This window comes from Paramacrobiotus metropolitanus, unplaced genomic scaffold, assembly GCF_019649055.1.
Source record: "Paramacrobiotus metropolitanus isolate TYO unplaced genomic scaffold, Prichtersi_v1.0 Parri_scaffold0000018, whole genome shotgun sequence".
NCBI classification, from domain to species: Eukaryota; Metazoa; Tardigrada; class Eutardigrada; order Parachela; family Macrobiotidae; genus Paramacrobiotus; species Paramacrobiotus metropolitanus.
The window spans coordinates 882,294-909,235 of NW_026570238.1; the positions used below are offsets into that span (position 1 = coordinate 882,294).

A 26,942-nucleotide genomic window follows, 5' to 3' on the forward strand; every position below is an offset into this window, starting at 1 on the left:
TTATTACTTTTACAATATAAGTGGCATGCGCAATGCCTGCAAGTTGGCAACTATTGTCCTTCACAGAAAGCTATAATTAATATAGCCTGCCACAATTAATATTGTAGTGCAGTACGAGTATACCTAATATTTTCTCATTTCATTCTCTGTTGGTATTTCGTATTTCATTATTTCGCTTATCAACACATACTAGCTTCAGTATAGGACGTCTTATTTCCGTACCAATTTCTACCTATTTGTATCAGTTTGGCGCGCAAACATTATAGCTCTGCAAAGTACATTGGTGTGGTTAAGTAAAAGTTCACAGAGTTTTCCAAAATCTGAGTGATAACTATCACTGAAGACCGTTTTTCCCAGCAAAAATCGAGCAGCTTCAGATAAAATACATCTGGAATGTTTTAATTTTAAACGGCTATCTGCATATTTTTCGTTTGCCATTACGTCGTGTACGCCAGCAACGCACTAACATGTAAACAGCTCGCAAAAATTGATTTCTCTGGATTTGCAAAGTTCATTCAAGAGTCTTACATCACAGCATTGTGCTGGAAAGGTCACTGTCTTTTTTTCTTGAAGTATCATCAAAGCAGTAGTGACATTGGATAGCCTGTCGGTGTTCGCACCGCGCTTAACAAAATCACAGGCGGCATTAGCAATCGTATATAATAAAATGTGTGATGGGATATCTGATCCCCATAAAACTTGAAAGCGCAAACCTTACGGAGCTCTTTTACTCTCTCACCACTGTACGTACGTAGCTCGGAAATTGTCCACAGCATCCATGCCAAAGTTGAATGTCGAGCTTGCCCACATCTACATGTCCATTCAACCTGAAGTACGGTTACTATATAACGGGTATTAATTACTTATCCAACACCGATTTGATCCATTATATTGTATTGTGAAACAGGGAATCGTACGCACATCGGACAGTGCATTTCAAAATGATCCACTCCTATTGACCGAACAGGTTCTCTGCCGTCCAGAAGTACCGTATTTAGGATCAGGTAGAATCGTATCCAATTTCCGGTGCGTGTACGCAACGGATTCTGAAAGCAACAATACAGTGGTACCAGCGGCAAATCCAGTGGTCAGTCACTTTAGGCGCGTTGCAGCGGATACAACGTATGCTTACTGTTTGTGCCATTCCTCGGTTGTTCTGGGTAAAACTTAGCGTTGAGTTTGATTTAGAATCAATTACTTACAATTTTATGGAGTTGCACATATACATCTCAAGATTTCATTAGTTTTCAATTAATTTAGCAAAATTGAAGACTCAACTGTATCGTGCTGCCTAATCCTGCCAAACGTAGGCTGGCCTTATTTTCCGAAAGGTCACCGCTAGCGCTGCGATGGGAGATAAATCGTATATGGCATGTTGTTTACTGATTGTTGTGATGCCTTATATTTGCGTCGCAACGGTGGCACCTGCTGCAGAACAACTGTCGGCAGAGGTGTTTCCCTCGGGATCTACTACTCGGATACCAATGATAGTAGACTTATCGGTACCGAATACACAAAATGGAGATCCATCCAAAACAAATTTGACTACAAATATCACTGGACTACATTCAAATCCCGCATCACAAGTGGACATTATTTTTAATGCTGGAGGTATGGCTTGCATTCACTTAAAAATGCGCAATCACACAGAAGATTTCGTTATTTATCACATTACAAGGATATTCAGTTATTGCATGACTTGGCCTCTTAAATTTTTTGCTGACCCATCAGAATGCTTTTGTAATCTGAATTTACTTGTGCAGTTAGGCATTTTTTTATGTTCTTTATTTATTAATTTCTACTAGATCGTGAGACGATCAAAAGCTGAATCGTTTACATTAACTTTACAAATTACCGCCAGGACCGTCTTCCGCTGGGTTTAGCATGGAAGCAATGCGGGAAACAATGGAAAGGAATTTCGAAAATATGTTTTTGATGAACCAGCTACGTGGTAAGTCGTAAGATGGTTGTGCGGAGCGTAAAGAAAACTGGTAGAAAGGCGATGCAGTAACATAGGTTTCTACTAAACTCCACAAACTGTTGTGTACTGTTATTGCATACTTCAGTATAGATTAACCTTCAGCGTTTTTCCAGGCATGGGGGGTATGGGAGGCGGCGCCGGAATGGGATCAATGGGAGGTATGGGCGGTATGGGTGGAGGAGGAGGTATGGGCATGAGCGGAATGGGCTTTGGAGGATTGGGAGCTATGGCTGGAATGCTGCCTTTCATGAATCTGATGGAAGGTCGCCAGACAAACGGCGCTACAACAGGTGAAGGCTCGGGGTCACCACGATCAGCCGCCTTCCATGCCGGCTTCGGCAGTCCCAATATGAACCGTATGTACTACGTAATATTGAATAAATATACGGAATAATCTTCAATTAAAAATAACCATGAGAAGAATATCAACTAAGGCAAAAGACACTATCTTTTTACGGTGGATGCGTACTTATTGTATTGATTCTGTGTCGAGCAGCGAAAGCAAGATCTGCTGTTGCAGAAACTAATTTATTATTGCCGTAATTTTAAGTAAATATTCTGTAACAGTAACAAGGCCTGATCACATGCAGCTGACTAGCAAAAAGAAAACAAATGAAAACTGATATGATAAATATCGCATTCGCCTATATATTATAGCTTTCGGTATGGGATCTATGATGGGCATGGGGATTCCTCCAAGCATGATGATGCGCTCTATGATAGGAGCCGCCGGAAGCGGCATGCCGGGTATGCCGCTTGGACTGAACGCCTTAGCAGCGGCTGCAGCGATGCCGCCTCCAGGCGCTGAACCTGTTGTCACCGGAGCAGGTGCGGGTGCTGGTGCAACCACGGTAGAACCTGCCCATTGTCCAAAATGGGCTAGAATGTTTTGTGGTTCTATGGAATGCAGTCGGGATGTAAGAGAAATCAATCATACTCCTAACTTTTAAAATTAAACCGGACGTGCTATGATCATCAGCCTAGTGCCGTGTGTCGGTTGGTTATGTGTGGACTACAAAATATGTGTGTATACTACTACAAATATATATAATTACCATATTTACTTGAAACGTGTACTCTTGATCCCTTCCAAAAAGCTTTTTTTGTGACTCTATCGCTAATAGCTTAATACGATATTTTAGTTTACAGAATTGAAGAGATGTACGTACTTGTATACGTAATCCTAATTATTTTACGCTGTGTTTCTTGTAGGTTGAGTGGATTCCATTTCATCAGTGCAGAGCGCAGATGGGTATACCATTGTGCCGGTGCTTAGTAGGTCCAAGTATTGTCAAATGCTGCAACTTGGTGGGATCGTAGTTTGGTGTTGTTTCTTTGTACATTTTTATGATCGTCGGATGCGTTAAAAATTTTCTAACAGCGTGGACTAAATAATACAGCTAAGGTTGTCTTTTCTGTTTATTTCGTTTCGTTAATTTCGCTTTTCGCTCAAATTGCAGCGGTGAGCATCTGCATACCTCGCAGAATTTAGTACTGTAAGTTAAAGAATACAACGTCAGTTTTCAGTTACCAAATAAATATCTGCACGAATACTGTACATGTGTATTAAAGTAAGCAACTGCTGAGGTGCATTGTATAATATTGCACACTGATTTTCTGTGAAATTACTGCTGCTGCTTCCCTGTGCCGAGCACAGAACAAAGGCAAAATCCTTAGATCTGGCTTTTCAGCGTAAAACTTAGCAACAATCGTTGGCTGGTAACATAAAAGTACTTTAACCTTTGTAAAAAATCAAATGCTGCAATTTCTCTCAGTAGTGGAGCTAGCAGTTAACAAACAATGGAAATTTACATTCCAGTCTCGATACGAAATTTACATTCCAGTCTCGAAAAATCGATACGACATTAATTTTAGCAGTAAAAAATTTTAAGCTCCAGTATACGAGTACTATTAATAACTGTTTCAAATGTAAATGTAACAGTTATTTTTGAGCCTACAAGTGCAACAGGGCAGAAATAAGTTACGACCTACGTGGTCTTGGTGTCCATGACCTGCAAAATCACAATTACGCAAGCTGCATTGATTGCGCATAATTAAGTTGATGACAAATTCTGGGGACTGAATGCAGCTGACAATAAGTTGACCTCGAATGACCGACAGGATTACGATGCATTGTCAAGCAACAGATGGTTCTTAAAAAGACACCAGAAGTTGCATCATGTGGCGCAATATAATTAGATAGCTGCGCTTTCCGTAATATGTTTCATGATCAGGATCACAAGTGGTAGCGCTTAACTTTGTACAAGTATAACTGGCGGCTTAATTATCGGGCATATTAATGGTATTGTACAAGCATTCATATAAAGTGATTTTTCTTTAATTTATTTTTCAGTATTACATATTTTTAAAGAAATCACTGTGCTCGTAGTCACCCGTTTCCAACCCGGTTTTTTATAGTCACACCGTTTTTTATAGGCACCACAATATAAAAATTCTGGTTTTTATAGACACCCACTTAAATTTTTATCTTCTAAAAACTTTTTCTGTAATACGATTTCTATAATGAACTTTTTTACATTTCGCGGTAATTATGGTGATTTTCGTGACCTTTTTAGTCGGGCGAGTTATGATGCAAATAAAAGTTCGGGTCTTCAACGCGAATTTCGCTTAGCACTTTAAACAGAATTTTCTGTAGTAGCTCGGTTGGCGATACCGCATCCTCCAGTGGAACCCTCCAGTGAAATGTTGGGGCAGATACTCGTATCTTTGTCGTTGCTCCTTAGGATTTTAGTGAGCGCACTTACTGTAGAATTATAATGGTCGCTAGATACTGGTTCTTTTTTTCATTTTTGGTTAATACGAGGAAGTGCATTCTGAACCTCAACGATCACGGTAATCCTATCTAACACGCACAAGAGTATCTGTACAGATATTCAAAGTTTCAACGTATTGTTAATTTACAAGCTCCACTGTATCATCATAATACTATCGCATTGCTAAAAATGCACTTACATAATTGCAAAAATGGCGCTTTAAAACGATTTAGATATCTATAAAAAGCACCGTAATTAAGGGGGTGCAGCAAAGCGTGGCTATAAACAAGAGGGCTGCTTTCTAGGGGTTATAAAAAGGGCTATAACAAAGGGGGCTGTTAGGGGCTATACACCTTATTTTAAATTCCATTTTTTTGCATTTTCTGCAAGTGTATCGCTTATTCACTTAAACTTTTGTGCTCGAATTACGAATGGACAATTGGACGTACATGTGCTTATTTTAACAGCAGTGCTGCCACATAGACCACTGTAATGCATTTGACACTTTTAAAGCCAAGTGAAAAACATATATCTAGCTGTTGTACAATAAATAATACTATGACTGTATCTGCAATTATCCAATTTTTAATTTTTATATATACTCGTACGAGTGCGAGTAGATAATTCACACTGGCTAACAATAAGGACACGGTGTCCTGGACACCGTAGAATTAAATAACGGTAATATACCAACAGATGTTTTGGTAGCACACCTCACGAAGTTTTTACGGTCTGGCGCAACAATCGACATGTTGCACAGGTCAATGTCTGATTACGTAAAGCATGAATCTCATCCTTTCTAACGGCAGATGACATAATAATTAGCCATTATTACTGCTGCCTTGATCTTCTGTTGATTGTCGTCAATAGCGCAATCCTTATTATCCGGTCATTGCTAAGGTCATCCATTGAAAGGTGTTATTATCAATCGGCATGCGCAGCAGCTATAGAGCCCAGATAAAACTATGCATACGACAGCGAGCGTCAAATCTGGAGCAAGCAGTACACCTGACCGGCACGTGCCATTATTGTTGCGCTAATCATTAAAATTTAAATGCTGAATTACAACAGCTAGGTATAAACGGGAATTACTGGATAGTTTAACTAGCGCATACTGTATACCGATATGCAGCGAGATTTGCGGCCATATGACCGGTATAATTGTATTTTATCACCATTTTGTCATTTCCGTTAAACATACTCCTTCCGCAGATATTTAAATGGTTGTACACCATCTTTGTGGCTGTATAAAAAATAAGAAATAGTAAAAATTATATATGTCTATATTAAATGGACTGCACTTATGATTCGCAAATTAATAAACGTAGGCAAAACTTGCATTTTTAATTGTACCAGAAAAGCCTAACATTAATTTATCGGATTGTGAGTTTGAAGTAGACAAAAGCTCACGACAGATGTTGAAGTTCAAAACTCAGTAATAGGCTTTTATGAGCCACCTTCATTTTAAAGCGAATCAGATGGTAGCACTAATTATTCTACAGTCTATGCCGGGTAAGCGAGGTCATAAATCGGCCTGATGCTGAAAAAGGAACAAAGGGACAAGAACATGAGTATTGTGCATTCTTAGTGGAGAGCTTTGTAAAACATTCGTACGGCATATACGAGTAAGTATTAATTAAGCTTTGTTTTACCGCATCCTGGCTACGCCTGCATTTAAAGTGTTAAACTGATTCTGAGAATGCAAAAAATAGATTCAGTTAAAATGCCGCTTATTATAGTACACATACTGTCCGTTGTAGTAGTTAAAAGGAAATCAAAACAAAGTGCCTAATTAAATTTGTTGATCTTTATTTGAGCAATAACAATTATAAAAAGGCCATACGCGCATCGGTTTGCATGGTCGATACGAATGTCTCGTGTTTATTCGCTACAATTTTTTCACTCGCAGTCGCCGATATTGCCTGTCAAACGCATACCAGCAACTTCAGCAGTGATTTACTGTCTAAAAATTTCCTTAAAAGCATTTTTTATGATAATTATGAAGGGACAGCCGAAACAAGTATATGCGTGTACCAAAATTTGTTGTACACATAACACAAGCACTCACAGCGGCAACCCTTTCCGAGTACTCAAAAAACGGATATGATAATACTTGCTCTAATTAGGAGCACGTTAGCACTTCAAAAGTACAAAGTATCAGTTACACTAACTAAAAGACTCAAAACTGTGCTATAAAAATTAATCACTAAACTAATAATTAATCACAAGTAGCATCCTAACTGAATTAATAACCTACTCGTAGCGGATGCCCGACTACCTTTGCACTGCGGAAATCGCTGTCGGTTATCATTAGAATAACGGCAAGCATATGCAAAAACTGGAAAGATCTGTGTAATCTTTACTGTTTTACCTGTATAATAAAAAAAGTTCCATAAGGTAAAAAAGGTCTACGAATTCTGATTACTAGTTTACTACTGCTAAATTCTACATAAGCACTTTTTTTCGACAAAGGTTTTGGAAAAAGGAAGTTCAAGTGTAAGTACGCGTACTGCTTTTCAACATTTTTTAACATGTTAACATTTTAAAATAATTTTAAATGTTAACATTAATTTTTAAATAATAATATTAAGTGTTCAGTGCCGATTTCGCAATCTGTGACAATGGCTATAATTATAACAAAAAGATCGCATTTAGTAAAGTCCCGTTGCTACGCAACGGTTAAATGTTCAGCATCAATAAAATTAATGCAAATCCCGTTAAATACAGCACAGTTTTCAATTTTCGCTAAAAAACGTTCCTTCGCTACTCACAGGTCGATGGTTTTACAATAGTATTAGGTAGCCTTACTTCAAAGCTTACTACGGTACAGTCTTAAAAGTAGTACTCGAGTACTACGAGTACTAGTAGTACTAATTAAAAATTGTTTTACTTATTACTGTGAATAAAACAATAAATACTGTACAAAAATGGTATGACACGACACAGCTAACCAACTAACCGGCATACGAAAAACTGTACATGATTTTTTTAAAATAATTAAGAACTCTCGATTTGGGTGAAACCCAAAGCTGCGAAACAATGCATCCAAAAATTATAGTACGAGTATTAACTGTTGCACAGCGGGCATGAGTTAGTCCAATAAAAATTTAGTTTGCTGAGGATTTGGCCACCGGCTATGAGAAAAGGTGCAACTGTAAGTTGTCCACTAATCACTATTATAAACATGTATTTAAGTGACGCTGTCAACAGTGCGCAGGCTGAATAAAGCTTTACTTCATTATAAAATTAATATTAATTAGCTGTAGCGATCTGGTACCGTACTCGTATTAAATCTGAATATCACTGTATTAGACCGTGCTTTCCCTTCCGTACTATCAAGGAAAGAATCATCTGCTTTCAAGAAAAGAACCGCCACGCTGAAAAACTTCCGTTATTGGGTGCACGACTTCAATTTGCGGTATTTTTCTAGGTATTCAACTGTTAGTTTGGTCCCATAATCTAAAATTATGTTTTCAGTTAAGGATATGTTTTTAATGATTTTACAGAAATTTAAATTTCTTACTGCTGTGCTCTGCTGTGCTAGCACGGCAAAGGCTTTTTTGAAATATGCAGAATGAGAAATCATTTTTACCACGGACATCAAATGTTATATCATCGTCATCGTATATCTCGTGCATGTATTCCATACACAAATAAATCTCCAGTCAATTTTGAGGAAACAGTATATGGAAAAAATTGCTGTGCAGTTGACACACGAGATGAGAAAAACAAACCCCTTTTGCTTTCGAAGTCCGACTGAACAACTGGCTTTTTTATCTTTTGTTAGCCAGGAATATGACAAATGAACAGGAAATTGAAGTGATTACGGTCATTGTGAATATCTCATGGTTTATTTGGATCTACAGCGTCAAAAGGATTTTCTGAGTGCTCTTATTGAATTTCATTCCCTGTTTCATAGGAAGATGTCGTTATTCTATACAGCGGCCAATGCAACAGCGGTAGATAGATATATCGACCTTATCAAACCGAAGTGAAATCAAATCGTTCCGCTAAAAAATTGGTACCGTACAGCAGTCAAGTGAACTGCAACCATAAACATTTTGCACAGTGCAACATGTCCCTTTCGTGTTTGCCGTTCCATACTCATATTTTTGTAGTACATACATTCGTAATAACGCTAACGAGCATATTCAAAAATAATAATAATAACCTTATAATTATTATCTTTTGCGACTTGTGAGACTACTAGCATTACCTAATTGATACCATTACCTACTAGCATTACCTAATTAACTGAATAATTCACTGTTACTATTATCAAATTTTTAATATATTTAAACGCAAAAAAACAGCCAACTTGCAGTTAAGTATTGTTATTTTGAATGTTGCCGCTTACGGTACGATATCAAGAGACTTCCTTGGTAATTTAATCACAAGCCGACCGCGATGACCTTAAAGGAATGGTGTCTTTTTGTTCTTGATCATGTCGATATTTCTTGCAGCGATATACATTAATATTGATGCCGTGCAGATTTGTCGTGTGTACGTATTTTTGACTTAACAGCATAGCAAAATGGATTTCACTTGCGTGATTGTTGCCGCAATATCCAGGTTTTGACAGCTGTTGCGCCGTCGATCGGCAAGCTGATGCTTGCTGCATCCTCAATACGGGACTGAGAGTGCACGCTTTGCATTTCGAACATAACAACCAGAGAATACTACTTACTACTAAGCAATACGCACTACATGCAGCAGGATCGATAAAGCTCCGCCTGTTTCGAAACGGGATTGCGCCTGTTGGTGCGGGCGTGTATAGCCGTGCATAGCATATACGCGGATTGTCATTTACAGCGCACAATGAATGATACAATCTCCATGCAGCAGGCAGCACACTCCGCTTTCCCCCACAACGCAACAACACTCTTCCCCATTTCGGCACACTAGGAAACGGGGAAGATTGTGGTGTGATCGTCTGGACTGAATATATATCAACATTCATCAGATGAATGCTTCGGCATCAGCGCCGATCGTCGCCGCGCTGAGTTCAATCTCGAAACTGCAGCTTGTGTGTTACTGTGCGCATGTGTATGTGTGTTCGAAAAGTGCATCCTAAATATCATTCTGCGGCAAAGGAGAAACATACCCACATTACATGGCGCTGCCGTTCGATATGGAAAACAGGATTAAATCAATTCGGATGCTGGTAGTGTTTGGCGGATTTACTACGACTTATCGTCAGTTGTTCGATTAAGAATCTCTTTTCTGTGCCGCAATACCAAAATGTGCAACACGTTACTGGTGTGACAATATATATACCCGGTTTCTTCTTTCCGTGACCTTCGCACTGTTAAAGTATTTTTACCATGCCTAAAGCGTTCCTGGTGAAAAAAAGCTACTGGATCGTCAGGCGAGCCGCCGAGAAGGCGAGAAGCCAGACAAATTGTGGATCAGCATTGTCTTCTGGGTGCGATAGTGTTGAGAAATCAACAGATGGCTGTTCTACATCGCAGCTATTACCGCTGCAATCCGCAGCAGCTCTCCAGCAGCACGCCTCATCGTCAGCATTTGAATTATTTGTCAATTCCACAAAATCGCTTTCATCAACCAGCCCATCTAGTCGGCAAAATCAATGTGTTCCTCCTGTAACCCGAAATCATCCGGATGGTGCAGCCGCGGCGGCATCAACCAGCAGCAGCATCGTCAGTCCCGATACGATAGTTAGCAATGCGGCTAGGTCAACACTGATCCATGACAATAAGTGCCTTCCACATGCCGTAGCCTCCACGGGCAGCAATCGGCATAATTCCGCTGATAATACTACGCTCAGAACTATCATTAGCACGGCAACAGGTAAAAACGTAGCAACATCCATTTGCAAGTGTATGCACAGAGTATGGCAGTGGATTAATGGTGCTTTTCTAAAGTTCATTCGTGCGAATTGTAATATATACAGTCTGTAGATAGATTTGCTTATGAGTAAGTACTAATAGCGCTCAGGTGTACAGTCCATTTTCACCTTTACTCTTTTTCATTTTAATTAATTTTTGTAATCCGATAAATTCGGAAGCTCATTAGTTTGAATATTCATCGTTGGAGCTAGATCGCTAGAAGCTCATTTAGTGCATAGAATAAAGGTGATTCGATTGCCGCAAGTCGAACGAAAGTACTCTGTAATTCGACTTGTACATATCGAAGCAATAATTCTGAGTACGCCGAAACTTATTTCATACTACTATTTGTGCTCTACACGCACAAAAACATAACATTTTAAAATTTAATTGATCCAACAGCGGCAACAAGCGATATCTTGTCCAATCACATATCAATGTAGCCTGCCGCAACATTCATCTATGTACAACGCTAAATGTCACCAATGCATCCTACGGTTTTAAAACTGTAGAACAGAAGCATGTGTCAATAATTATTATTTGGCTACTTTGTCTTTAAATTGTTTGAAATTGTATGTCACCATTACTCCAAAATCTGTTGGTGTGATTCGTCCGTTAGCGTCGTAATTAAAACAAGAATACTGATGGAAAGATTTCATAACTGTCATATCTACTATACTTATTTGTGTTATTTTTTCTCCAAGTTATATATGCGCCGAATAGTATTAGTGGCCCTGTGTTATATACATACTCGGCTTTAGTTTGTAATAATATCGCGATCGTTACATTTCGGTGATGAATGATGGAAAAATTTCGTTTTACCTTTCGAGTTTTGACTATGTGACTGGACTGGTACTCCCTTGAATTTTAATTATTGTATTGCTATGTGAAATACTTCTAATACTTTAACAAAAGTTTGATTAAGTTTGATCAGGAACGTTCTCTGGAAAACAGAATAACGGTTTTACTTTATCGAACTACTGACATACTCGTACATTATTGCGATATTATGAAAGCAGTTATTTATGAATGGGTAACAACATTTATCTAGTCTAACTCTAACATAAGCGTGTTCTTTGTAGCATTGCCGAGTCCACCATACTCACCTGACGAAAATCTGAAAAGCACTTCGAAGTCTAAAAAGCGCGATCAATCACGTTCGTCTCACGGTGCGGCCAAGAGCGGAAATGCCGAAGCGAAATCTATCAAACGCATCCGCGAAAGCAAGCACAACGGAGAGCCAGCGGTGGCCCGTGGCAAGCACTCTGATTTTGACGTTGATTCCCTGAAGATTGTGGATGGACGGTCACGGAAGAAACGACGCAGCGCTGATCATGAAGATAGATCACCGGCCCTGCACAGCGACAACACAGGGGCCAGGTACACCTGCACGGAATGCGGTAAAAGCTATGCAACAAGTAGCAATCTATCGCGGCATAAGCAGACGCACCGGAGTCTGGATAGTGGTGGGGCGAAAAAATGCCAGACATGTGGAAAGGTCTATGTCAGCATGCCCGCTCTTTCAATGCACCTTCTGACGCATAAACTCAATTACAAATGCCAGTTCTGCAACAAGCAGTTCAGTCGCCCATGGTTATTGCAGGTATGTATTTTAATTTTTCTCATCCTATTAACCTCATAGCATAACTAATGCTAAGAAAGAATGTTAGTTAGTAATATTTTGGTTTTATGTTTATCACTCGTGCAGTGCATTTCTGGAACTACGGTTATTTGCTAGCTCGTTACTCAGACTTGCAAGCGCTTACTAAGTATTCATTCTAGTATAGGTATTAACAGGAATCGGAGGTGCTTGATGAGCACAATGTTGGAGCACATAATTGTTAGACACAGCTGCGTAACTACGTTACACAATAAGACGAAAAATTGTCATTGTCTACAGTTTTTAAAAAGTGGTTTGTACATGATAGGGTCATCTGCGCAGCCATACTGGCGAAAAACCTTTCCGTTGCGGGTGTGGAAAATCTTTTGCTGATCGGAGCAACTTGCGGGTAAGAAATCTGTTTTGTTGTAGTCATCTTACATTTGACCTTGTTGCCGGCAGATTTTATAATTTGTTTAAAAATTGCAGGCGCACATGCAAACGCACTCATCATCCAGGCAGCATATCTGCAAATACTGCTCGAAATCCTTTTCGCTGAAATCGTACCTGAACAAGCACTACGAATCCAGCTGTGTGCATCGTGACCGTACTGGGAGTCCCATGTCTTCCTCGAATTCTGAAGAAAGCAGTTCGAGCTCAGTGGATGCGTCGTATTCATCATGACCGCCAGAGCACGATCACCACTAAATCCTCTTTACCGGAATAAAGGTCACGCCGATTTAATTGTGTATAGATGTGTGGCTCTACCTGAAATATTATTCCTACGTTTCCCAAGGTATACCCGGATAATGGCGCGTAATTATCCGTGAAAAGCCAGTCACCGACAATGTATTTATACGCTTCCAGCAGTGCATTCCCCGTGATGGTTGACGAATGCGTACTTGTTAGTGCTTGTTTGTTCCCATCGACCGGTATCAAGTACTCTAGTCTGCGATGGACAATTTCCAAGTCCTGAACTGTGTTTAGATGAAATTTTCTGTCTCATTTGTTTCTGGCAGTTAACGTTGCATCGCTGATGAGCTGATTTAGAGTCGACAGGGCAGCTCAATCCTTCGATTCACATTGCTCTCCCTTTTCAACGGATCTCCGCTGCCGACATGCATGTAAGCATCTCTCAGGATGCGTACGTGTGTGCGGTCTCTTTCAAAAAACAGTTCCTGCTATCCCCGATAAACGCTGACGTGACACGACGGATAACTCTAATCGCTGTGACCCGAGTGTTTCCTTGCGTGCTGTATCCTACGGTTTTGAAATTGTATAACAAAAGCATGGTATGCATGTATGGATTTTTTATCAGCAATAATGACTTTGCCTGTATTCGAATAGCAATAATCATAAGTGGGTAAATTTCTCCTTACCGATCACTTTTGCGCGAGATGAAATGTAACGGGCTTTAATACTCTGTATATATACATTCAATAAAACTGATCAAATCTGCTGCTTCTGCTTAATTGTAATCACAAAAAAACCTTAGCTTTTTTGTCGGCGCATTTACTTGACCGATGCACATTTTCATCTCACATTTTTGAGTTTGACCATGACAATATTATAGAATATGTTAATGAATGCTGCCGGATCATTGCTTGTGCTGGTATGAAGTGAACTAAAAACCGCGAACAACTTGTTGCACTAATGACTACTTACTCATTTCTTCCAGTACTTTATAGCAAATACCGCGTACCGTGTGTATTGTATATACATGGTACCGTACGGTATTATTTATCAAGACTTATTAGTGATGATAGTGCCATGGGGTTTGTCAGCTATCATTATTTCCATTTTGTTAGTCAACTGCTGACTGTTATTTAGTCAGTAGTTACAAGTTGGAGCAATGCAGTTTGCATTACATGTGAAGCTTAATATACTTCGTAGATGGAGCATCAGGAATGTATTATCAGGAATCTACTTTTTCAGAGCTGGTAGCAAAGCTGACCAGTGAGGTTACTTTTTATAGTTTTTAAGTTTGCGCAGTTTCTGAAATTGTTACAATAATTAATTTAGCGACAATGCTACTCGATAGCATCCAGTTTTGCTTCCAGCTTGGTAAAAGGATAATTCCGCTTTAAATTCACCTGTTTAAATACGGGAAAACCTTAACCAATTATTTATATAAATAAAAGTACCTTTAATATTTCAAACTTCTACGTTTTTTAGCATCTACTCTAGTGAGTGGTACGGTAAACTGTAAATGACTACTCGGTAGAGTAATAAGGGTACATAGTTATAGTAGTGATAATTATTATAAACTCAAAGTCTCTAGGGTAGTCTGTACGCTCGGAGCACTGCTAATACATGTGTCGTATTTACTGTACCATTTGGCAACCATGCTGGAATTTTTACCGGAAGTTGTGGCATAGGTATGGGAAAATCCTTAATGGAGTATGCTCCCTATAAAAAAATAATTGTTCCAAAAATTTAACTTTTATGAATTTATACACGTTAACAAGTTTTTATATATACTCATGTATGGTCTCTCGTTTACTTACTTTTTTAACTAGTAGCGAGCAGTTTAGACCTTGATCAACAAGTACGTTTGGGCATTTCTCTTTTGCCGCACATATGTTATCAATATTGCAGCTACCTAATGTTTCCGGCAAACAAACATAATTATGCTAATTGTAAACGCTTTTGAAAGTACGCACACTACCCTATATATAGCTAGTGCTAGAACGGTTTCGGTAGGTGTGTCGACGATAAAAAATATTGTTTTATACATACCAAATTTTCCATGGACACACGGGACCTTCTTGTTAAAGCTGAAAAATCCTTAGGATACTTTCATTGTTACGGAAGTTTGCATATGCAATAGGTGAGAAAGCTAAACGTTTTGATATGCTTTATACTTGGTAATACAATGTGGTGCGGAAAAGTTATGTTGCGTTTTATACTGGTTATATAAAATCCTAATGTACATTATACATACAATTGTGATTTATAAACCCCTGCTGGGAATGCAAGCTGTAGCAATTTATTAAATTTTATTTCTGCATAACGCATCTGTTAAATACAAGACAACCTTTTTAACACATTAAAATATATTCTTTATCGTGTATCGATTTGAGATTAAAACAGGTGCATAAAACAGATATGCAGTAGAAAGGCAGACGCATTTGTAATTTGTATGTGCTGTTGAAAATACGTTTGAATTAAGAGTAGCACAACCTTGCTTTTAAATAAAAAATTACTGCATGGAAGTATTGCTATTTCATCGTGTTTTTGAAAACTTACCGAAATGATGTCGCCTGGAGTGCATATACGAGTAAATATAATCTCGTTGAACCGTAACCGACACAGAGGCTTCCATGTCTGATAATTGACGCAGGGCATTGCAATTTCTCGCTCAAACGTCAAGAATTAAATCGTTCTAATTTTATTGTTAAATTAAAACCGAAAGATGTTCAGAACACGGTTTAATACAGCTTAGCTTACTTTTTACCAAGCAAACATAACTTGCGATTAAGTTTTGCATCCTCTCAGCAAACTGCTACGTACAGTTCTGATAAAAATTTGTGAAGGACAAGAATGATAACCAATAGTTGACCACTTAACGTTGCTAATTGGTAACCGGCACTTTTTAAACACCACCTACCTGAACTAATCTTAAATTCTTGCAGTTTGACGGGGTCGGAATCAGAACCACAGTCACGAATATAAACGTTCTTCAATTTCATCGGAAATTCAGTTGATCTTTGCGCATAATCAAGCTAAAAAATTGCCTTTCGACGTACATTTGATAACTTTTTCCTACATATAAGGTGACGAACTGGAAGTGCTATAAACAAGTCAATTAGTATTGTACTAACCGTGATAATCTTGTTCATGCAATCGGCAAATCCTTTTCCTTCTAATGCTACGCTTCCGGTTGCAAGAGAAGAGACTGACGTCCTATTATTTGTGAAAAAACCCTTCTCACCATTTTAAATATTGATTAACAACTGCTATTAAAAAATATAGAATTTAAATTCAAAACTGAATCGTTGCGCAATGAAATGAAAAGCGTTTATGTGATGATCAAATCCTTATAATTAGACGAGAAACTGCTGTCAAAGCAAATCGGTACGCTGTGCATGCAGAAATTTGCATCTTGCGCGTGTAACTTGTGAATTTGCAACCAGATTATTTTATTTCAAATTATTGACCTGCTGAGCAACATATGTAGAAGTATATATTCTGTTGAACAGATTTAGTTTGCTCGCATAAAACCTAAGAATTGCATCGCTTCTTTAAAACTGAAGGCAGTAATAAAACTTGCCAACCAACACACTCAAAATATCACCGGTTTTCTGCGATAAAAAGCGCAGTCTGAAGCATTAGCCAAGGTATAATGGCTTTAACAAAGTATAACAAGGCGACAGAAAAGTCTGCTTCTTCGGTTATTGTTTCAAACAAATTAATACGGACATATTTTTATACCGATTTATGTGCGTTTACACGGACCTTCACAATCTTTGATGTGATGTTAAAATCCACAGTAGCGAAGCACTTGCCACTCTACTATCAGTTCTGGGAATGCAAAAATGATAATTCTAAAACCAAAACAAGAAAACCAAAGCAGTTATAATGAACGCAAGATATAGCACGAGTATATACAAATACAAGTTATATTAATATGACTACTCTACATCTTAACTTTTACTTCAGCCACAGCACCTTAAATTTCTCTCGGCAAAATATCTATTGTATTTGTATGTATTTGCAAACCTAACAAACTAGAACACTGCTAACACCACTTTTTTGGCTTTTTACGAGACATCCTTTACAGTTAAGCCAACAAGCGTTATTTTTTTATCTGAAACGATTATTCTTGCATGGGTACTGCTTTTTCTTGGCTTTTTCGATATGTTTTAGCTAAGTTAGCCCAAGGAAGGGTGCAGCAGCTACAGAGTGCAGTACTAAAACGTACTTAGCTACAATAAATATCTACTGCCACATGCAGTAACTCTAATACGGCGACCCGCTTATGGCAGAAAAAAGAGAATTATATACGATTAACACACCAAAGGCATGGAAAAAATCAGATTGTGTTTGCACTAGAAGCAATACGCTAACCGAAATACTTTATCTAAAACAAACAGCCCAAAAAAATGACTGACGTAGCAATATTGCCGGCTAGGCCGATCGAGAGCAGTTCATGGGAAACAGACAGGATGTTTACCGGATCGAATGCTGTACGATGTCTGACGGATATTCCCGGCAATTGGCTAAACCATGAGATTGGAAAACTCAGCTTGTAGACAGTCCGGTCGAATTTCTAATAATCTTTTCCTGACTAACATTCATTTGTGTGATGAGGGAATCTGTTGGCATAATACATTACTAAGCAGCCACTTTTGTGGACTGATTCAGAAGATGTACGAGACGGAAATTGATAGAATCGTTAGCAATTAGTGTAATAATAAACGACTGGTTTTCTTCTTGATGGTTATATATAAATATAACAAAATCGGCGATCAGTTTTATTTATAGAATCCCATGACTTACGATTATGGGCATCCGTTATTCTGTAGTAAATATGCCAGGATTTACAATGCTGCGGCAAAACAAGGATTGCACATTTTTGCTGAGTTTTTGCCTACTTACTGTAAATTTTTCATCTGCAAGTCTGGATGCTGAAAGGTTGTATTCGTACTTAATGCGAGATTATAATAAGTTGGTGAGACCGGTCGTTGCAAATGGGGATGTTTTGGAACTGAAGATGAGCTTAAAACTAACGCAGCTAATTGGTGTGGTGAGTGAAAATTACGAGTACATTGTCTATAGTACTTGGCAAGAACAAGAGCCCGCAGCATTTAGTTAATGTACTTTATGTTAGATCGTGCATTACTCGTTACTAGTAGACCGTCGGTTCAATACATTTGTTTTTAATTCACATGCATGAGAAAAACATTTTGTTATGTTACTCACCATCAGCATGTTTAATCAGATCCTTTTTATACTGAAATAACTCCCCCCTTTTAAAATGGGTCATTTTAGAAGAGGGATTATCAAATTTGTTTATACGATACAAAATTCTAAACTAACAGATAATATGAGCTAATTCGCTTATAACTGCAATGTTACTATAAAAAAATTTAATATGTGAATGTTTTATAGGACGAAGTCAATCAAGTTTTGACTACCAACATGATAGTGCGACAGGTAAGTTATTAATTGACCTGTTGATATGTCGCTTTTGCAAGCACTGATTCAAATCCTTATAATATGATGCGTTAACAATAGTGTGGCGCTCAAGAAGACAGAACATGTCGCAATAAACACAGTTTAAAAACAGGTAGCATGTATACCAAAAATTTTTATCATTGCATGCACCGTTGCAGAAATGGAACGATTACAAATTGAGCTGGAATCCCGATCACTTTGGTGGAATCAATTATCTTGACATTCCAAGCGAAAACATTTGGCTGCCGGATGTGGTGTTATATTTCAAGTACGATAAAGCATAACAGCATATCTAGCCCAATGTCGCGTAGATGAATAAACAATAACTTTCGTTAATTAACCGAAGCTGTTATTAGAGTTTGAAATACTGCTATTAAGTACATTTTGATAATACAGCTGCTTACGTATTTTAAACATTAGATCCGTCAGTGAAAGTACAACTTTGCGGTATTCAGTGAGTCAGTGTTGTAGTTCCTAGTACTTCCTACTGTACTGTGGCCACGACCAAGGAATTCAGTTAACAAAAAAATTCAGTAAACCTAATTTTGATCATAGCTGTGTAATGCATTTACTTTGTTTTGTATTAGTGCGGAAGGGACCTACCAAATTACGACAATGACAAAATTAATGGTCAATTACACTGGGGACATCACCTGGGAGCCACCAGTGATTTACAAAAGCTACTGCCCGATAAACGTCACCTACTTTCCGTATGTAAGTGCGTACGCTTGCTTGAGTTATATAATCGCGCGCGATTATGCATCCTTGTTGAATTTACTTCTGCCATTAAATACAAAAAAACTTAGAAATTAAAAAAAATTGTTTTTGATTTAGTAATGCAAGTGACAAATATAACAAGCCGGGTACCAATAATAATAATATTATGATTAGCTGTTCCATATCCAGTAAGTGCTTGAACATAACTGACATCGTGTAAAAATATACTACAGAATGCTCAACTTAAAGTTTTAGCTGAAGTGTTTTCTATTGCAGGATAAACAAACATGCAAAATGAAGGTACAATTAACTGCACCTTTTGATTGGTTGTTAATTACATCGTAACTTATGTTTTCTCATAATTTTAGTTAATAAGCTGTTAGGAACGCGAGACAATTTGGAAAAACGTGTTTTCATACAGTTGAAAAAACTTATATTAATGTTGAGGAGACAACCGGAGGTAATACGTATTGCATTCATTTGCCATGAAAATCGGTACTCTCACTTGTCAGGATTGTGCACCAACGTTACCGTTGATATATGCAACCTTCCACAGTCACGTTTATTGCATATGCCCCTCCCCCTCCTATTTCGCAGTCTCTTAATTAATTACAGGCACCCATGTTGCTGATTGCGCGATACAGGTTCCATACCTATTTTTTAACTGCTTTTTGCAGATTATATATATGGTTGTAATATAGTGCACGACACTTTCCCGTAAAGTACCGTGAAATGTTGAATGACAATGACATTTTGCTAATTATACATTGTCCTTGTATCAACAACAGCAGTGACAGCTCCTTTCCAGTATTATCGGCTTCGTTTCTGCATGTTCCTGACTTCTGGTTACCGTGGAATAGTTGCAGTCTGAAATGAGAGCTGCCGCGACCTTTGAGTCTGATAAGCCGTGGTTTTTTGTCCAAATTGTATCGTTGAGCTAACTAGGAAAATAACAGGCACAACTTACAACTTACTGCATAGCTTACAGCACAACTTACGTTGTAGCAGGCACAACTTACAGTTGCGGCCTCTCATAATCATGTTGCGAAGAAGAGTAAAATGGGTGATTCTGAGGACCACTGTCAAAACGCCGGCAGAATTTGCGGTGGTCAAAACACCGGCCGAAATTTCGGTGGTCACTTTAAAGCATTATCAATAATCTGCCACATCAGCTGTTTACCGGTTTCCATCGCTGGTGGTAGCTTGCTGGTCGAAATCTACGGAATCGGAAGGGAACTGAACATGACATTACGTCAGCTTCCGGACAAAGTTAATCAGTAATGTTGCGATCGCTTTTAGTGCTCACAGCGCGTCAGCTTCTCTGCGGCTCGCATTGTCATCACTGAAAGTAAAAAAGGGTTGAAAACAAGTCTTTTAGTTTTTTCTTTTTATTCTCCTTTACAATTTATTTCGCTATTAAATATAAATCTTTCCTCATGTGTAACACACCGCGTGCCAGCTAACATTTTTTAATATTTTTGATTAGGACTTTACTTGAAGTTAAAAATGTTGAAAAACTTCTGCCCGCGTTTCGACCAACGGAAATTCTGCCGGTATTTTGACGTTGGCCGTTTCTGAAGAAGCCTGTAAACGTACTGAAAAACATACCTAATCACTCTGTCGTATCAATAGTTATTAGTTGATTTAGCAAAGCTAATTCCGGCTAACGCAGCGGAGGTGACCGCAAAGCTGCAAAGATCAACCGGTGTCCAGCCGAGAAAACCTTCAGAGTATGTCGATGGGATGTACATTCCAGCGCTGGAGAAATAGTGTATCTGCGCTAGTAGATGTGACAGAGTATTTTACATTGTGTTAAGTGCATTTAAATTTGATGCTGCATTAATATTAATTAATAAGTGCAATTCTAGGTTTAAGTTAAGGGCGCGCTGTCGTAGCTATGGACTGACCGGTTGTGACCGGCACCGCCGGTAATCCATGCTCCGGTGTTACCCATTGCATCATCAGCTGCATTATCAGTCGTAGTGTCGGTAGCTGGTAGACTGCTAACTTTGACCTTTCGCACAACAGTGCAAAAAATAACATGCTGTGCGGAAGTCGCACCGCGACAACGCATTCGATGACAGTCGTACACATTCGGTGGAGTGGGAATATGCTCTGTATTTCGAGAGTAACGCACTTAAAACCATACTTTCGGTAGGTGCATGGTGGTACACGAGGACGTCGACATCCGTACCTAAAGAAAGTTACCAAATACCGAAACACCCAAGATCGACTGGGTTGCGGCCCGATAAATTTAATAAAATATTAGATAATTGGCGAGCGGAAGAATTATTTAGGATGCGAACAGGGAATTCTACGTAATGCCAGAACACGCGGTACTATCAATCTTGATATGCGCGTAGCTACTCTGTACATATGTCTCTCTGATTAATTGTGCGTCATAATAGTTACAGTTCTGCGTAATGCATATGACGTTTGTACTTAGATTTTTTTTTATAGTTTGGATCCTGGACTTACGATGCATCTCTAGGTATATATCTAACTCCACAAATACAGAAAAAAGGAAAATTCGTGCAAAACCTACAACACAACGTATCGCGCTTTAAAACCATATTACGAATGCCGAAATCTCTACTCTAGCTATAAGGCATTTTGCACCTATTGTACTGCAAGTAACTGTAAATTGCTTACGCACAATAATTTTTAGTTTTGCTGCAAACTACAACTAACATACTAGTGCAATAAGTCTGCATAAGAAATTTACCGTCGCGCCTCATATTTTATGCATCTTTGTCCGCTTGTGTTCATTTGCTATGTTTGTTATAAAAGCGGAACGTAATCATATACAAGATCTAGAATTATAGGTTTGTGTGTAACGTTTTGTATTGTGTTGCTGTATAGTTAATTTAACACCAGAACGAGGATTTACTGATGATTTTAAAGAAATACTAATTGGAATGGATCTGTCAGAGTAAGTAAAGCGGATCAAATATCTGATCCATGCAGGCAGCAAGAATAATAATATCACTGCCGTGCAGCCTACTTTCTTGCATAATTTTGCTCCTTTTCAATCAGATGTTACGTAACTTTGTACACGCACATAATAATGACGTGTTTGCATTAATAACATGTTTAATAATTTTGTGATATATTATTTATACATATATATATATATATATAAAATATTGTTTGTTTGCTCATAATCGATAATTTTTTCACAACAATGGCCTCGGCTAGGCAGCAATTTTTCGAAGTTTCATACATGATACGGTGTACCCAATTTACAGATACAAGCCCAGCATCGAATGGGATATTTTGGAGGCAAGATTTCCTTTACAACATTTTTGTCTAAAGGGCCATCCACGTGAGGTGATCGTTGTTGTATTTTAAATTATACATACTAATGATTTCAGGCATCTGCAATGCGTCGTAAGGAAGTGTTCTCTTATGGCACGTTTGTGGACATCACATACACCATTGAGATCCGCAGAAAGGCTTTGTTCTACACAGGTTTGTATAAGAAATAAAAAATCTCAGTTAGAGTACAAAAAAAACAAATTAAATCTCAGTTAGAGTACTTGTATAAGTACTCTAACTGAGATTTAATTTGTTGCGATTGCTGATTAATGATTTGCATGGTTTTTTAACAACTTTTACCTTAGAAAATATGTTTTTTAGTCAATCTGATGATTCCTTGCGTTTTGATCTCCTTCCTTACTGTTTTCGTATTTTATCTTCCAATCGACAGTGGAGAAAAGGTCACGTTGTGCATCTCGATACTGTTGTCCTTAACGGTGTTTATTCTTCTGCTCGCGGAGGTGAGTCCCTTTCGAAACCACGATTTGAAAGTTGATCTTAAAACATCAGTTTTATTGCAGATTATCCCGCCGACATCCTTAGCAGTAAGTATCGCTAAAACCGATAAAATGCAGGGTCCAACGTATAAAGGAACATGCATTGCAGTGCATTCTACACAATACTCTACAAAATACTCTAAAATTATTTAAGAAAGAACTACGTAAACGCAACCCCATATTTAATTTGCCATATAATTGCAAAATATACGTATTGAATAGCGACCCGCTTATCAAGCAATTCTGCTTCTGGTTGTGACTTTTATTGTAACTTTTAGGTTCCGCTAATGGGCAGGTATCTGCTGTTTACGCTGATTATGGTCACCTGCAGCATCGCAATTACAATTTTGGTTATTAACGTTCATGTAAGTTTAATGCGTAATTTACACACACATGTATTGTACAACCTACAAGAATATTAAACGTGTCTTACTACAGTTCACCCACAATTAACTATGATTAACCGTATTAATCATTCATTAGTTTCGCAATCCTTCGACGCACATTATGCGGCCATGGATACGTCGGATCTTCATCGACCTCTTGCCAAAACTTTTGCTAATGGATCGACCACCGGAAGCCACATTACAACATATCCCAGACAACGACTGCGAAGCAAGCCTTAAAAATAACAGAGCACTTCGTGTTGCATCCGATGCCGATACCCTTCAGCGTCAGAATTCCAACACCTCACAAACTACTCAGAAGCACAAAAGGCTGAACCGAGATATTCAACACGCTGTCGATGGGATAAATTTTGTCGTGGAACATGTTCGTACGGCGAACAAATTCGGAAGCGTGAGTACTGTAACAAAGCTATATTAAGGTCACCCGCGCTTGTACGTTTATAATAATAACTTATGAACTACTGCTACAGTATGTTTCGTATGTGGTCGTGTTTATAAGACAGTTTTAAGACAGATGCATGCGTTTTGGGCTGCAACATAACATTACCAATATAAGAAGATTGGAACAATAATTTGGTAGCCACATATATAAGTACTTAACTCGCTACAAATCACGTTTTATGAATTACAATTTTTAGACTGTTCGGGACTGGAAATACGTTGCAATGGTTCTGGACCGACTGTTTCTGTGGATTTTTGCTATTTCATGTGTAATAGGAACGGGAAAAATAATTCTGGACGCCCCTGCTTTGTACGAAGTCAGAGAATCCATTCCAAAAGACTGCCTTGGAATTGTTAGCGGAGATGATGCCTGGTTCTGCGTATCGACGAGTGATGATAATGAGTTGGATGTATTTTGATTAATAATGCTTCAAACGGTGGGTTTGCGAAAACTGTGTACTCGAACTAACATTAAGGAAAAGGCCACACTGACCTTAGGCCTGGGCCGCCTGGCTAGAGAATTAATCACTTATTCTGCTAGCTGCCTTTACGAGCAGGACTTCGTATTGTACAGAAATATTCTTTTACAAAAAACAAAATAAAAACAACCGTAATCAGTAACGTTTTTGCAGATGTACATAAACTTTGATGACAGGCATTCAGCCCAACAAGTGCCAATACTTGCCTATACTAACCAATACTGGCCAATATTCAACAATAGTAAAAAAGACTGGCCAGTACTGATAATTTTAATTTGTCATTTTTCTTACTGTCATGTCGGCAACATAAACAAGACAGTCATGTAGCCGTAGTACAGTCATGTCGGTAACAGAAACACTGGTTTTCAACTTTTCATGTTTGCGATGGTGTCAGTCGTTGGTACGATGCCTTAACGCAAAAGTTTGGAAGCATGTATAATTCAATTGCTCCAGTATTATGCAAGTATGTAAACACTTCTACAATCATCGTTTTAAATAATACAATGCATGAATTGGTTAATTTATTAGAACGACCATTTGTGTACAGAACAAGTCGCGCACGACATAAACAATAATATCACATCGGTGACTGTTTGTTTGATTTAAAGAAGAAGCCTATTATTTGAATTCAGATAATTTTATTATTTACTGCACTTTAAGAAACAACCCGAGGAAAACTTCAAAAATATTTTCTCCATTAATTCGGCCATTCTTGATAAGCCACAACTTTTTTTGCAGAATTTTTCTGCACGTGTATCCTAATCTTGCAGCGTCAGGTGCGGAATATTCGAATATATGCGTTATTATTGGATAACATGGTTTTATGAAATATCTGAGTCATAAATCGTACCAAGAAACCGCCAGAAATCGCAATCTAATGAAAACCCCCCAAAATGTTTATTCAGTTGTTTTATATAGCAGATAAGCCGGTTACCATTATTGCTCTTATCTTGCCTGTTACAGCAGTTTTTTGCTGCCCTTGTCGTACAAATAAAGTTGTTGACGAAAAGATCAAATTGGATTGTATATCAAAGTTGAGCTCCAAATTCGAAAGTTCACCTCTAATGGAAACCGAAGAGGACTTTCACAACTTTTGCGAGTAAGGTTTGGATGAGGATTAATAAAGTAGAATGTCTGAAAATTAAGCAAACACCAAACATTTTGTTAAGATGAGCCAATAGCAAATTAAATTTTACCGTAATTACCAGATGAAGTTGCAATCTGGAACATACTGAGACAGCTGAAATTTGTTATGGACTGCTGTTTTTCTAGTTAAATGCTGTTTAATACGTGTTCAAGTGATGGTTGGGAATAAAGACTAGCATTGAAAAAATTTCAGTGCATTTGTTCTTTTCGTTTTTTTTTCCGAATTCGAAGCATTATGAGAGAGGCATCTGACTGCCTGAATTATACCATGGCCACATATCCCAAAGTTGCGCTTTTTCGGAAAAATATTATGACGCTGAATCTTGTTCGTGGACTGATTACCAAAATCTGTTCTACATCCAACGGAAGTCTTCTAGCGGTCGAATACTCTCGCTGTCACAACGAAGTCGCCTTCAGTGAATGCACGAAACAACTGCCTAACGCTAGACCTACGGACTTTACGGATGAGTGCAGGTACGCGAAAAACGTGACCTCCGGTTAATGAATTAATTAGGTGTTAATACAGTATCTGTACAGTATAACTCATTGTCAGTTTATCTGTCGTAATTATACCGGGCATTTAGGAACCAGATTTTGCATAATGAATGCTATATGCCATGGACGGAAAAAGCGTGCTCACCGGAAGGGCAACGGCATTACGAACTTATGTACAACATTTCCATTACGGCTTTGATGTGCCGGTCTGGTGCTGACCGTACTGGATCTGCAGCAGCGCAGGTTTTATCCGTCGGATCCGGTGTAATTTTCACTTTGTTTTTTACATGGAAGCGAAAATTTAAATTGTAATAGGAAAATATTACCGCATACATACCGTTGCTAATTTTTTCCATGGAATGCATGCTGACTGTAGAGCACGTAGAAATCATACTCGTACAGTACTTTAAGTAGCGATCATTACATGTGCTTGTCAGTTTCATATATATTACTATGATGCGTAAGTACTAGTAATGTAACTGACATGCTAATTACTGTACAACTTGGTTTTCGTGTACGTAATAATTTTGTGCATACATATATTAGCCGAAGCTGTTCTTCTATTCTGTATTGCGCTGTAGTTTTAACGGTTTTTACGTTTTCTTCCTTAGCTTCACTCAAATCAAAATTCAACCATAAAGTTAATAACTCAAAGAATTCTCGACTTTTGTGTTAAAGATATTACCAGGCACAACGCATGTATACCCATGGGAGAAAATTTAAAGGAATCGCTGGCTACGGGAAAAATCGAAATTGATGTTTCTTTGCAAGAGTGACATGGCATGCATCACGACCACCATTTTCAACATAAGCAAGCATAATGAATGCGAACAGATTCATATTGGTGGATAAAAAGAACCGCAATACAATCGCCGTGTGTCAAGATGTATCTACAGCAGACACGAGATTAAGTACGCTCAGACAATTGTTCCGGAAACGATGCCGTTCATACCAGTCAAGCCGTGATCCCTGCCATGGATGCCGGCAGATTACGTAATCTGGCATCCCATCATTTTTTTCGATCTGTTGATGAGCCGGCACTGGGAACAAATGACCGG

General features: G+C 38.3%; 3 protein-coding genes across 12 annotated transcripts; all 3 read left to right on the plus strand.

Annotated features, from left to right (window-relative positions):
• The first annotated feature begins 1,010 nt into the window (after positions 1-1,010).
• On the plus strand, positions 1,011-3,523 carry LOC129585769 (uncharacterized PE-PGRS family protein PE_PGRS10-like). Of its 3 annotated transcripts, XM_055478607.1 has the most exons (6): positions 1,011-1,160; positions 1,261-1,611; positions 1,862-1,951; positions 2,095-2,337; positions 2,639-2,898; positions 3,194-3,523. In XM_055478607.1, exons 2-6 carry the CDS (start codon positions 1,350-1,352, stop codon positions 3,299-3,301), a joined length of 963 nt encoding a protein of 320 aa, XP_055334582.1. In that variant the 5' UTR covers positions 1,011-1,160; positions 1,261-1,349; the 3' UTR covers positions 3,302-3,523. The 3 variants fall into 3 exon arrangements, with proteins under 3 accessions (XP_055334582.1, XP_055334581.1, XP_055334583.1); XM_055478606.1 differs by having other exon boundaries at positions 1,035-1,611; XM_055478608.1 differs by having other exon boundaries at positions 1,035-1,611; positions 2,639-2,809.
• Positions 3,524-7,995: 4,472 nt separating this feature from the next.
• Positions 7,996-13,656, plus strand: LOC129585667 (transcriptional repressor scratch 1-like). Of its 6 annotated transcripts, XM_055478444.1 has the most exons (6): positions 7,996-8,185; positions 8,543-8,776; positions 9,328-10,566; positions 11,687-12,207; positions 12,533-12,613; positions 12,694-13,656. In XM_055478444.1, exons 3-6 carry the CDS (start codon positions 10,080-10,082, stop codon positions 12,886-12,888), a joined length of 1,284 nt encoding a protein of 427 aa, XP_055334419.1. In that variant the 5' UTR covers positions 7,996-8,185; positions 8,543-8,776; positions 9,328-10,079; the 3' UTR covers positions 12,889-13,656. The 6 variants fall into 6 exon arrangements, with proteins under 6 accessions (XP_055334419.1, XP_055334416.1, XP_055334415.1 ...); XM_055478441.1 differs by having other exon boundaries at positions 7,996-8,776; positions 9,281-10,566; XM_055478440.1 differs by having other exon boundaries at positions 7,996-8,776.
• A 3,827-nt stretch (positions 13,657-17,483) lies between these two features.
• Positions 17,484-26,750, plus strand: LOC129585891 (acetylcholine receptor subunit alpha-like 1). Of its 3 annotated transcripts, XM_055478793.1 has the most exons (16): positions 17,484-17,953; positions 18,319-18,363; positions 18,543-18,652; positions 18,972-19,098; positions 19,378-19,401; positions 21,562-21,592; positions 21,964-22,033; positions 22,350-22,383; positions 22,476-22,572; positions 22,741-22,880; positions 22,941-22,964; positions 23,195-23,281; positions 23,400-23,714; positions 23,962-25,342; positions 25,621-25,863; positions 25,974-26,750. In XM_055478793.1, the coding sequence occupies exons 1-14, from the start codon at positions 17,711-17,713 to the stop codon at positions 24,181-24,183; spliced, it is 1,569 nt and encodes a 522-aa protein (XP_055334768.1). In that variant the 5' UTR covers positions 17,484-17,710; the 3' UTR covers positions 24,184-25,342; positions 25,621-25,863; positions 25,974-26,750. The 3 variants fall into 3 exon arrangements, with proteins under 3 accessions (XP_055334768.1, XP_055334766.1, XP_055334767.1); XM_055478791.1 differs by having other exon boundaries at positions 22,741-22,964; XM_055478792.1 differs by lacking the exons at positions 25,621-25,863; positions 25,974-26,750 and having other exon boundaries at positions 22,741-22,964; positions 23,962-25,605.
• The last annotated feature ends 192 nt before the right edge of the window (positions 26,751-26,942 follow it).